Below are 12249 nucleotides of genomic sequence, written 5' to 3' on the forward strand. Positions count from 1 at the left end.
GTTTTAAAAACCGGACCGGCCGGTCGGTCCGGCCGGGAACCGGTGGTATTAGTGGGCTGATCAACATGCAGAACCATTTCTGCAAACAAATCATAGAAACCGGATAGAACCGGCCGGTTCTGTGGTTCAACCGGTAAACCGGTCTAGCCGTTACTGAACCGAACCGGTTTTAGAGTAGAATGAAAATCTCATAAAAAATTTCAAAATTTCCCTGATGGGATTCAAACACACAACATGCTATGTACATAGGCATGTTCACCTTACCACTAGGTCAGACCAACTTATATGATTAGAAAGCATAACAATGATATATATTTAATAGTATATTTAAAAAACATGATTATGATATTTGTACCACCTAAATCTTTTTGTTTCCTTTCTTTTTTTAAGGATTTCATCTCACATATTTTTTTTTTACGACACATATAATATATATATATTGATAAAATATATTAATTTCATTTCTTTTGTTACTGTGTTTTTTTAATATATTAATTTTTATTAATTTTTTTATAAAGCAACTTTTATTAAATTTTATAGTTATGATAGACAAAGTTTTTTTTATATACCGGGTTAGTAGTTATGCGGTCCGACCAGTGACCCACCGGTCCGACCAGTGACCCAGTGACCCAGTACTTTGGTCGGGTCGATCACCGGTCCGGGTTTTAAAACATTGATTATTAGTGTTGAATTCTAATTTTGAGGTCAAATTTGTAAAGCGACAAGCGAATATGACTGCTCATGTCTATATTTTATTAGTGTTGATTTCATTTTTGGTCTAGCATTGTTTCTGTATGTTAGTATGTGTATAAAATGTTAGTGATATTATTAAGTGGTTGATTGATTTCACCAGGTTTACCCTATGTGAAATTGTACTTCCTATTGAAGTATATAAGTGATAATATATGAGAACTACATATTGGAATGTTTCAACATATATATATTATTATTTATTTATTTATAATAAAATAGCTCATGTTTCAATTTATTTTTTGAATAAGTCGAATGTCTCACTTCAATGAATAATATACTAGATTTTAATCACACCCAGGTACAAAGTAGCATTTTAGAGAGTTTATGATTTTTAACCATGTCAAAAAGTCGTTCAGGTACCATTGAATTTTTTTTATTATCTACTAAAGGGTATTGTCAAGTTTGTGAATGTAATTTTTTAATAAAAAAAAACTTTCATTTGTCCATGTTCTTTGTTCATTAGAAAAAATGAAATATGATGTCAATATTTTTTAAACGAGATTTTTGTTCAAATGAAATTAAGCATTTCAAAAGAGATTGTAGATGATAATGAAGATCAAACGATAGGAAGATGAAATTATGTAAAAAAAAGAAAAATGAAATTATTCAAATGTGACTTATTAGTTGATAAAATGATATTTTAGGAAAAATTATTCAGTGTGACTTATTAAGCATTTTTTATTTGATAATTAGGAAAAAATTAATATTAAAATGTTTATTTTTGTAGTCACATTTTTACCCGTGCTTGACACATGTCCGGACACTAATAATCACATACACCAAGCTTAGACTTTTCATGCTACAGTACATTGTTACTCACTTACACCGTCATTCTGTATAATTTCTCAGTGTATGCACAAGTGAGAGACTAGTTTCCTATAATACTGAAAAATTATTCTAATTTAATAGTTTTGAGAGATTAAAGTTGGTTGATGCTATTTCATCTGGTCAAATAGAAATATTCGACTTTAGTGTGTTGATTTCTAAGTATTATTAGTGTTGAATTCTAATTTTGAGTCAAGTTTGTAAAACAACAAACGAATATGGTTGCTCATGTCTTAGCACAAGTGGCATATTCTATGTTTGGTCGTCGTATTTTTGAGTCAATTATTCGTTGTATTGCATTGAGAACCATTTGATCAATGATATGAATTAAGTTTTCTCTTGTAAAAAAAAAAAAAAAAAAAAGTATTCACCATAATATTAAACTTAAACGGCAAAAGCAATAAATTATTTTTTATAAATTATTGGTTTAAATGCACTTTTAATGTCTCTATTTTTTTAAGAAAATGAAGTTTTGATCTTCTAATTTTAAAATTCAGCATTTTAGTCCCTTAGTTTTTTTTTTCTTTTTTTCCTCGAGTTGTAGTCCTCACTCCATTTTGGAGTCAATTTTGCCAATGTGACATAGCAACACCTAGGTGGAACAATTTATTATAGATTTAATCAGTATTTTGGTCTCTTAAAAATATTTTTAAACTAATAAAGAAATTAAAAAGTGGTTAGTTTAACAATATACACTTTTTTGTCAAAAAAAACAAACAAACAATATATACACTTTTAAACCAAACTAATTTAATCTTGTGTTAGATCCACTTACTCTACCACAAAACTATCATCGTCAACATCTATATATAACCTCCTTAGCATGTTGAGATGTTCTTTCATCTCCAACTACAGTGCCACCGTGGGCACCGTTGGCACGTTCTAGATTGTTGTAGTTTTCCATACGATACGCATATTTATTGGGTTAATTGTCAACAAATTTCAAATGTTGTTGATCCCACATCCTACTGGTTTGAGGTATTGAATAGTCCGACTTCAAATGTATCCGCGTGAAATGGTTGTCGTTCACCCATCTGAGACACATTAGTTTCTCTCGTTGTGTAGGCTCACCCTCTAACAGAAAATAAGTTTCAGAATACCCCTGATCGGTTGGTAGGACAACAACATGTTTGTACTGTTGTGCCACTAAAAAACTCATGTCTGGCATAATCATTCATTTGTCCTAAAGTTCCCGACCGAGATATTCCAGAATAAGAGTGTGCTTGATTTGAATGAATCTTGCTTCACTATCAAACACTTCTAGATATATATATTTCCCTGTAGTTCAATTGTCAAATCAAGACGGATGATAAAGTAAGCATCAACACATTCTCCGATTAGGCCAACAACATCATGAAATCTGCAGTGTCCGTCCCCTTCAACGTCATATGACGTTTTCAATAAATTGGTGCATAAAAAGAAGCAAATGGTCCAAGTTGGGCAAGTGCGTTTCAGTGTGGCAATTAGTGCCGAATGTGGAGACTGACTAGATTTTCGTGAACTTTTTCTTCTTGCATTTGATGATTGGGATACAGGTGTGTCTGGATATTGAGACTCTGCATGCTCAAATAAAGAAGAAGAATGTTTCGTAGACCGCTCCTCCTGACTATAACTTGATCTCTTTGTCGAACCTGTTGGCCAACATTTTGACACACCATTAATTTTGACTTGGTTTGGAGGTGGACACACCGACGTGGTCTCATGATACACAAACTGTCTGAATCGTTCTTTCATATGAATCTTCATGTCGTGGTCAGCACTGTTGAATCTGGCCTGTTAAGGACAATCAATTGTTACATTGGGAAAAAAGAAGGTCTCTATTCTATTACCGGTGTGGTTCACATTTTAGTTTGAGAACACCCCCTATGTTCGCATTTTAGTTGGCGAACTACACCGGTAACAAAAAATTAAAAAAATCTTGTTTTCCTCACAAATTCTAATAAATTCATAACCACCAAATAACAGTCCAAAACAGCAACATTAACAAAAAAAAATGATTTTTTTTATACCTATAAATTAACTTATCATTATGGCAAGAGGGATAAATCGACATATTCTTCCTTGCATAAATCAACGGCATCAAATTTCAACTTCTTCCAATGACTGAATGTCAGCCAAACTAATTGGTTTACCTTCTTTAATCGTCTTGACAAGTGAACACACGCATGACAACTCCATTGTTGACATTAACAGACATATGCACTTCAATTTATCAGTTACAACCGAATCCATTCGACCAACCTCATCCACTAAGTATTGCACTTCTTCTTTAGAAATATTTTTTTGTAATTCAGACCATAACATCGTTCCCGTAAATCTATCATGTCTAAAAATAATGTTTTGTTGAAAGTCCTTTTGCAACTCAGTGAACATATTTGTGAGCATGTTATCCATCTGTTTCCAATTTTTGCAGATGTCACCCAAATTGTTCATCAATTGTTTTTCAAACAGGAATCGATGACTCTACCTTATTTGTGGTGGTATTACCAAGATGCATAATGCGGTCAGTCCATGCCCTCACAAATTTCTCCTTAACTGGTCCCAGTATTGTATCATCAACATATGCAACGAACTCGGGTCATTGTGCACATCATTCTTTGAATGTTCTTAGGAAAGAATTATATTTTTCATCTGATTCAGACTCCACTATATTTTCCCAAACTATTTTCACATTTTTCCATACTTCACTTCTTCTCACTTTTTTTTTTCTTCCCAATTTTGTTTACTTTATAAATTTTGTCTTGACGTTCATTTGAATGTCGTACCGGCACAGTAAAGCATTGCATTTGGGGAAAACAATGTCAACAACCTTCATAAGAGCTTGGTCTCTCGATCGGTGACAATGGCCTTCAGATTATCTTGACATCGCAATAAATTGCAGACGCTATTTAATGCCCAAAAAAAGTTATCTTCCTCATTCAATGTCAAAAAGGAAAATGTTGCAGCATAAGTCTTTCCAGTAAAAGTCAAACCAACAAATCCAAGCAACGGGAGTCGTATTTGTTTATCTTGTAAGTCGAATTCATGATAAGCACAGTGAAAAACGTATTAAAGAGCTTAACCGAATTTGAATAGGCCCATAAAATATCGCCTAGCATTTCAGTGCCGGAAAGAACTCCGGGGATAAACAAATACTTGTCTTTAACCAAACACCGTCAAATGTTGCATCTCTGTTCTTGGACCCCGAATAGACTGCTTCAATATGTAACATGCATCGTAAATATGTTTGATGGTTGTAGCCGTCAACTGTCGTCTCTTTCTCAGTGTCGACATAATATTCCTTGGAAGCGTCATATTGTTTGTCATTTCACGGACCAGGTCCTTCTCATCTGGTCGAAGTTGTTCAACATATTTATGACCTTGAAAATGCCGAGTCCTCTCGTGATTGTATTCCCCGTTGACAACATTTAAACTTTATTGTCCGCTGCTCTACAAATAACTCTTTACTTTAAACGGAAAAGCCACACTTCAAGGTTGTCATGTCTTCTCGTTCCTTGTGAACGTACTTCCTATATACACACCTCTTTGACATCCAAGTGTAACAAATCCTTTCTACCATTCTCCTCATTACCAAACTTTACAATCACAGTAACAAATCCTAATTTGTATGCTAAATCAAGAACCCATGAAATCATATGTTCGCGGTAATCAAACTTCATTTCCATTGTGAATTCGATGCGGAAATCAACCTTAGGTGGTTCGTCGGTTGGCTATGCATCAACATTACATTGTTCTTCGACCTTGGTTTTGTTCGCCTAACTTAATATCAACCTTATGCCTATCCTCTTTGCTTGTATTTGTATCATCCATAACAATTCTTAAAATTCGAAAAAAAAAAAAAAAAAAAAAAAAGAGTTTCAGTCCCAAAGTGGTTCGCCAAAGAGAGTGCAAACACTCCCATGGTAGTTCGCACACTAGGGTGCGAAATGTACCATGGTGGTTCGCTAAATAGGGTGCAAACACTCCCATGTGGTTCGTTAAACAGGGTGCAAACACTCCCGTGGTGACTTAAACGAAATTCTTAAGAAATCGAATAAGGAATATTTCACAATTTCGCCTAAAACGGGCGTTTTTTTAGGGTTTGGAGGGAAAAAAAGTTGGTGAAGCTATGTGCTATTTATGTTTGACGGTTCATGCATATATATATATATATATATATATAGACACCATTTGCTACGTAGAATGCAGACGTCTAGGAGATCACATTATGCATAGCGAACAAACATTTTTTTTAAAATTCCCAAGGGAGACGACTACATTTTGAAGGTGACCTAACGCCCTACATGAGAATTGCTATGGGCGCGAAAAGAAGAAGTCTAATACAATACAGTGTGCCTTTTCACATGTGATAACTAAAATTCACTCATATGGCAACAAAAAGCATAAATAACACTTCTTTTATTTATTTACCTCGCTGATGAACTATGAATTACCGGGTCCCTTTCCCAAAAATCAGAGGGTTAATACAAAACAAAAACAAAAACCATCTTTACAAATTTTGTAAGATTGATAATTGTTACTTATCTTATGGTAACTCGATTGTAATCTTGTCACACCAGTAAGGAATTTGATGAAATTGGAGAAGCACCGACCAGTCAAATAGTCAGTATCACCTTTGCAAGTACCCATAAAACTGCCCAATAACAAGTATTGAAGTACCCAACTTTTAACATATACTCCTCCAGTCTTTAATATAAAGAAAGAGTTCACTTTTTGGATAATGATATAGTCTAAATACATCAATCTTTTAATGTATCTAAAAAGTAAACTTTTTCTTATATTAAGGACTGAAAGGAGTAATAAATTTTACGAAAATTCTCCAGGAGACAGTTAAATGTCCCATCTCTTCTTAACCCGAAACATCAAAACTGAAGATTTTATGTCATCCTGTGGCACTTGAAGCATGAATTGAACTTTCATCTTCATCGGAGCTGTTTTTGCTTTCCCGCCTTCATCTCCAACCTGAAGAATGAAGCTAAGAATTACAAACACCAAGCTTATACTTTTCAATCTACTCACTGTCATTCCGAATAATTTCTTAGTATACAAGTGAAAAATTATTCTAATTTAATAGTTTTGAGAGATTAAGTTAGTAGAGTTTTGAAATTACAACAAAATTCCAAGTAAAAAGCAGATAAACACAAAGTAGTCACCATAATGTTATATTGAAACAAACTCATTAGCTTAAATGCACTTTTGGTACTCTATTTTCAAAAAAAAAATAAAGTTTTGATCCCCTAATTTTTAAAGGAGAATGTTAACTTGTGCCCTTAAGGCACATGTTAAGGAAGCAAAAATAGAAATTATTAAATGCTAATTTGTGCATTTTGACTTTTGAAGCATTAAATTTCTTGTATCATTAAATGATGAATTTCTATTTTGGTATATCTTAACATGTGCCCTTAGGGCACATGTTAACAAGACCCATTTTTAAAATCAGCTTTCTAGTCCCTTAGTTTTATTTTTCCTTGAGTTTTGGTCCCCACTCCATTTTGGAGTCAATTTCGCTGATGTGCCCTTGTCACTAATGACATGGCAACACCGGTGGAATGGTTTATTATACATGTTATTTATTACTAACTTTTTTAATTGAATAATATTTTTTTTAAATAATAAACATTTAACCCAAAAATATGTTCATCATCTTCATCAATAAATCCATTAATTTCCAAAACACTTTCAACAAAATAAATAAACTCACAGATCCAAATCATCTTAAATAAGGTGTTCTTGAAATTTATGGGTTTTATTGATTATTGATGATGAACATATTTTTGAGTTAATTAAATGTTTATTATTTTTTATAAAATAAAATATTATTCAATTAAAAAAAATCAGTAATGACATGAATAATAACTTTGTCAACTTATAGCTGAGTCTATTTGGGGGACCAAAACTCAGAAATTAAAACTAGAGGACCAAAATGCTGATTTTTAAAATAAAGGGGACCAAAACTTCATATATATTTTTTAAAATAGGGGGAGAAAAAATGCATCAAGCTTAAGTGATTTTACCTAGATAATATGCAATGGTTCAAAAGGAGTATATTAGTGATGCATCCTTTTTATATGCAGGAAGCAGTATCATGTTATGTCTAAAACTGTAAGACCCCAAAAAATAGGAGTTCAAAGTCAACAGACAGTTGTAAATTGTAATGTATGGCTTCAATTAGGAATGCAATGAAATACAAAATTGTGAAATGAGACACATACCCAAAGGGATGCCCAGCCAAGACGAACATCTGAATCATAACCAGCTTTAAATTTGAAATCTTCACCGTAGGTATGCTTGTAGACAGCACTCCAATAGTTGGAATCACAATTGTACCAGTAACTAACCAAAAACCATTTTAAGAGCCATGTCAGCAAGGAGACAAGCATATAATTTTACACTAATGTTGTTGGAACAACTTTTTGGACAACTCTCTCATACACTCATTATATTTTTACTCTCTCTCCTCCTCTCACTTTATGGTTTTTGTTGCAAAAGAAGAAGAAGAAAATATAAAGTTGTCCCAAAAAGTTGTTCCAATAACACTACTCATAACTTTAAGGGTCTTGTTAACAAATATACTCTAAGACCATCCGATAAGTAACTGTAAATGTGTTTCATTAAATGCTTTCAACTAGTTAGAAAAGTAAGTGGACCCTTGAGAAAATTCCTTCCCCCCACTTTGCAAAGAAAACACCAAAATAAGGGCTTCAGACATTGTCTTTGGCCAAATTACCTTGTTTTTTAATTTGGTGCATTTCAAACTTTTTTATCAGAGATAAAGACTCAATTTGGGAAAACAATTCGAATTTTGCAAAGTGACAATGCCAAAGAATATTTTTCCACATCGTTTAACTCCTTATTGGCTTCTCATGATATCATACATCAGTCTAGTTGTTCACACACACCACAATATAAAGGTATCGCTGAGCGGAAACATCCCTCAGACCTTATCGATCATTTTGCGCATTGAAGCATTTGTCTCTACTCACAGACCTCCACGGTGGCAAATTGGTCCCCCGAGTTTCAATGTTATGGTATTACCTACTCCCTCTAGTCCTAATTATTAAAAAAAAATTGCTTTTTAGATTGATTAAATGATTGATGTATCTAGTCTATCAATCATTCAATGAATCTAAAAAACATACTTTTTCTTGTAATCAGGACTAGGTGGAGTACGAGCGTAAATGTGTTCGACTTCCAGATACCGCTCCTAGCTGATCAATCAAAGGGAGCCATATCCTAACCCAAGCGGATATAGAAGGTTAGTTGGGAAACTGAATTATCTCACTATGACAAGACCAGATATCTCGTTTGTTATTAGTGTAATAGTGTTGTGAGTAAATTTCTAAATTCACCTTGTGATAGCCATTGGAATGTTGTAGTTTGAAGGTATACTAAAGGGTCACCTCGAAATGGACTTGTTTATTTAGACCGAGGTCATACCGATATTGTTGGATATTCAGATGCAGTTAGGGCAAGTGATGTGAATGATGAAAGGTCTACTTCCGTTTGTTGTGTTTTGATTGGAGGAAACCTAATTTCATGGAAAAGTAAACATGTGGATTTTAGAATAGATTTTCTATTTTCCCACTTTTTGCTTTCCCATCTAACCAAACATGTGGAGAGAGATCTCAATTTTCATTTCTCTTTGTTATCTTTTTTATTTCTTTCATTAAAACAATAGAAAAATCACTCACTTTCTTACTATTTTTTCTCTTCCATTTGCTTTCTTGTAATATTCTTTTCTTCAACAAGAGAATTGTTAGAGAAAATGTTAAAAGCAGAGAAAGGGCACAACTGCACAAGGCATGACAAACAAAATTGTGTAGAGTGGTTTTGGATGGGACTGGCTGTTCCTAAGGCTGTATTTTCTTTCTTCTCTATGCTGTTTGTATTTCAAGAAATCCAGAATGCTCTTCAGTAAGCAGCTAGTCTGAGTACTCTCCACTTTCGTTATCAGTAAATTAAATTTAGTTCGTATCACATTTGAACCAAAGCGTCGCCACCACTTGACAAAACAATTTTCACATCAAATTTCAAAATCACTCAACTAATGATGATATTTTTAGATAGATCACAGATTATTGCACGTAAAAAAAAAGGGGGGGATTAAGATGGTGTTCTTAAGGTAAGTTCTAACCTTAATTTGTCAGAAAGACCAAACCTACGCTTGAAAGCAAATGACAAAGCATTTGAAGGGAGCGAAAGTGTTGGAAGAAATGACATTTCGTCGTCCTGCATTTATTTGAAACATTCAACACTAATCTCATGCGAGGGTCAAACAAAAAGGCCATGAGGAAGACCATAGTGTCAAAAAAAAAAATTTTGGGAATACGAGAGAAATGAGCAATAATATACTGAACACATTAATACTACTACTACCAACAACAACAAAGTACCTTGTAGCGGTATCTTAACTTCAATTCTTCATCATTGTAATGGGCAGTGCAGACACCCTTCAAAAATTGACCTTTAAGAATCCCACTCACTGACAACAAATTCTTGACTTGTTCGTCCTCCTCCTCCTCTTTCTCTTGCAATGAAACTTCACCTAGAGGAAATCTGAAGGTTGCTTTTGGCTGCAAAATGAGGGCATGGAATTAAAACTTATGGAAATGATCGTGGAGGCAAAGAAAATGAACGTCCAAAGCAACACACCAGTCCAGCGGATGGAAGTGCTGTTGATAGTTGAAGTGTATATCCAGGATCAGCGACGTTTGCAACCATTGTAACCTCTCCTTGTTGAGCCTTATTAGGTCAAGAAAGTCAGAATATATATATATAATAAAAAATAGAGCAACATGCGGAGATATGATATGAGTGACATGACTGACCTTGACATCATGGACACCTGTGAGTTTCAATCTGGGACCAACGTCAATGGAACTCTTAATGAGAGCACTATGGTCTTCAAGGTCGTAGTGGAGGCTAAGGTGCTTGGATACAAAACTGATCTGAGGTTCGGAGACATCACCTTTACTGTTATTGTGGAAAGATAACTTGAACTTGGCAAGGCTGTCCAAAATCTTACAAGAAATTTTGTGGAAGAAGACTGCGCTTTCACTGTCAAACTCGGTGGTAATTCTGAGGGCAGGCCTACTTGGAAATGAGAAGATGGGCCGATTATGAATATGATTAGTTGACGACAGAGGATCAACCACCGGGGAGGATTGCACCGTGTAATTAGGGTTTCCTGTTGTTGAATCCATCTCCAACTCCACTCACTGTCTTATCTCACTCTACTCTTACTCTGCAACACTAAAAATTGAAATCATCAATCACCTCGCAACGGCCCCTTAATTTCAGAGAAAAAACACAACACCCCTAAAAAATAACTTCAAAACAAAATTCTCAACAGCAACCATGGCAAGAAACTAACTTCAAAACATCATAATACTTCATATCTACAGCCTAAACAGACCAAATATTCCAAATTAAACCTACATAATCAAATTAAACCAAAATAAATTTCAATTTTTTTGGGAATTTACTTCAGAATTTAAAGCCCTAAAAAATCCACACCTCAAATCTCTCTACCCAACAAGACAATTGACTCTACAAAATCCAAACATGCAAACTTTGAAACGTGAAACGGTGGAAACTTACAGATTCAGAGCTTCGGAAGAGAAAGAACAGAGCTTCTATCTCTCTGTCACTGACAGTAACAAAGCGAGAAGTGTCGTCGGGGATATTTCCGACAATTTATGAGTCGGATTTATTTTTTTAAATTAATTTAACAAGTGAGTTGGTATTGCTCCTATTTATGAGTTGGATTTATTTTTTTTAATTAAAGTAAACGGGACGGCTCATACTCTAGCAAGAGCATCTTTATCTCACGTTTCGTACATTATTTTTTATGTAATTTCAAGCTGTATTGCTCCTATTATTATTATTATTATTATTATAAATTGAAATGGTTTAAGTTTGTTTTTTAACAACGTTGAGAATGGAATCCACCTCTAACTCTAACATATTATTTAAACTTTTTATTATTAGACCATTTGAGTAAATTTAGTTATCACTTTGTCTATGAAAATTTGGGATTTAAATTATTAACAATTGAGATTTCTAAGTTTAATTAGTTCAATATGAATTTCAATAAAAACGCGAAATACAAATTTAAATAATTGATATATAAAATTAATATGATAATATTTTAATAACTTATAAGTGGGATTTTTTTGCCACTCTTTTTTTTTTTGGTTCAGTTTTTTGCCACTCTTTTATCCATTAGCAACATTTAAAAATATATTGTAAAAAAAAAACATTTTAAAAATGTTTTTGACAAAAAAACATTTAAAAATATAATAATGGTTCTTTCGCTCCAATTTTTTTTTTACGTTTGAACCAAATTAATATTATTCTTCATTAACAAATATTTATTAGTATGTACCAAAAAAAAAACAAATATTTACCATTTTTAAAAAAATTATGGTGTTTTTTTAAACATTTTAATCAGTGACAATATTTGTGTTGTGAGCTATCACCGCCAAAGTTAACTGATCGATATGACTTATAATATTTTAAAAAAAGATAATTATTAATCGATATATTTGATGAGTGTGCAATTCATATCATATTTTCAAAGTATCCTGAAGGGGATTCGCTGGTTATCTCATTTGCATTCGGTTTGTATAAACTGGTGGGGACGAATAGAACCTAAAGCTTAGTATGTTC

The 12249-nt window shown here is 33.4% G+C and overlaps 1 protein-coding gene across 3 annotated transcripts; it reads right to left on the reverse strand.

The window, feature by feature from the left end:
• Positions 1 to 5961: 5961 nt before the first annotated feature.
• On the reverse strand, positions 5962 to 11327 carry LOC123910785 (outer envelope pore protein 37, chloroplastic-like). 3 transcript variants are annotated; one of them, XM_045962013.1, is made up of 7 exons: positions 11179 to 11327; positions 10407 to 10822; positions 10231 to 10320; positions 9972 to 10151; positions 9713 to 9807; positions 7791 to 7911; positions 5962 to 6540 (listed from the first exon to the last, which is right to left on the reverse strand). In XM_045962013.1, exons 2-7 carry the CDS (start codon positions 10779 to 10781, stop codon positions 6409 to 6411), a joined length of 993 nt encoding a protein of 330 aa, XP_045817969.1. In that variant the 5' UTR covers positions 10782 to 10822; positions 11179 to 11327; the 3' UTR covers positions 5962 to 6408. The 3 variants fall into 3 exon arrangements, with proteins under 3 accessions (XP_045817969.1, XP_045817967.1, XP_045817970.1); XM_045962011.1 differs by having other exon boundaries at positions 10407 to 10830; positions 11179 to 11311; XM_045962014.1 differs by having other exon boundaries at positions 10407 to 11012; positions 11179 to 11300.
• Between the last annotated feature and the right edge of the window lie 922 nt (positions 11328 to 12249).

Source organism: Trifolium pratense, linkage group LG2 (genome assembly GCF_020283565.1).
Source record: "Trifolium pratense cultivar HEN17-A07 linkage group LG2, ARS_RC_1.1, whole genome shotgun sequence".
Taxonomy (NCBI): domain Eukaryota; kingdom Viridiplantae; phylum Streptophyta; class Magnoliopsida; order Fabales; family Fabaceae; genus Trifolium; species Trifolium pratense.

Excerpts from the sequence above, each read along its gene's own strand:
- LOC123910785 (XM_045962013.1), bottom strand. The coding sequence starts at position 10,781 with ATGGATTCAACAACAGGAAACCCTAATTACACGGTGCAATCCTCCCCG. Across the intron at positions 10,152-10,230 it reads CACTTCCATCCGCTGGACTG|CCAAAAGCAACCTTCAGATT; the intron begins GTGTGTTGCTTT and ends CTCATTTTGCAG. Across the intron at positions 7,912-9,712 it reads GGTCTTTCTGACAAATTAAG|TTACTGGTACAATTGTGATT; the intron begins GTTAGAACTTAC and ends GTTTTTGGTTAG.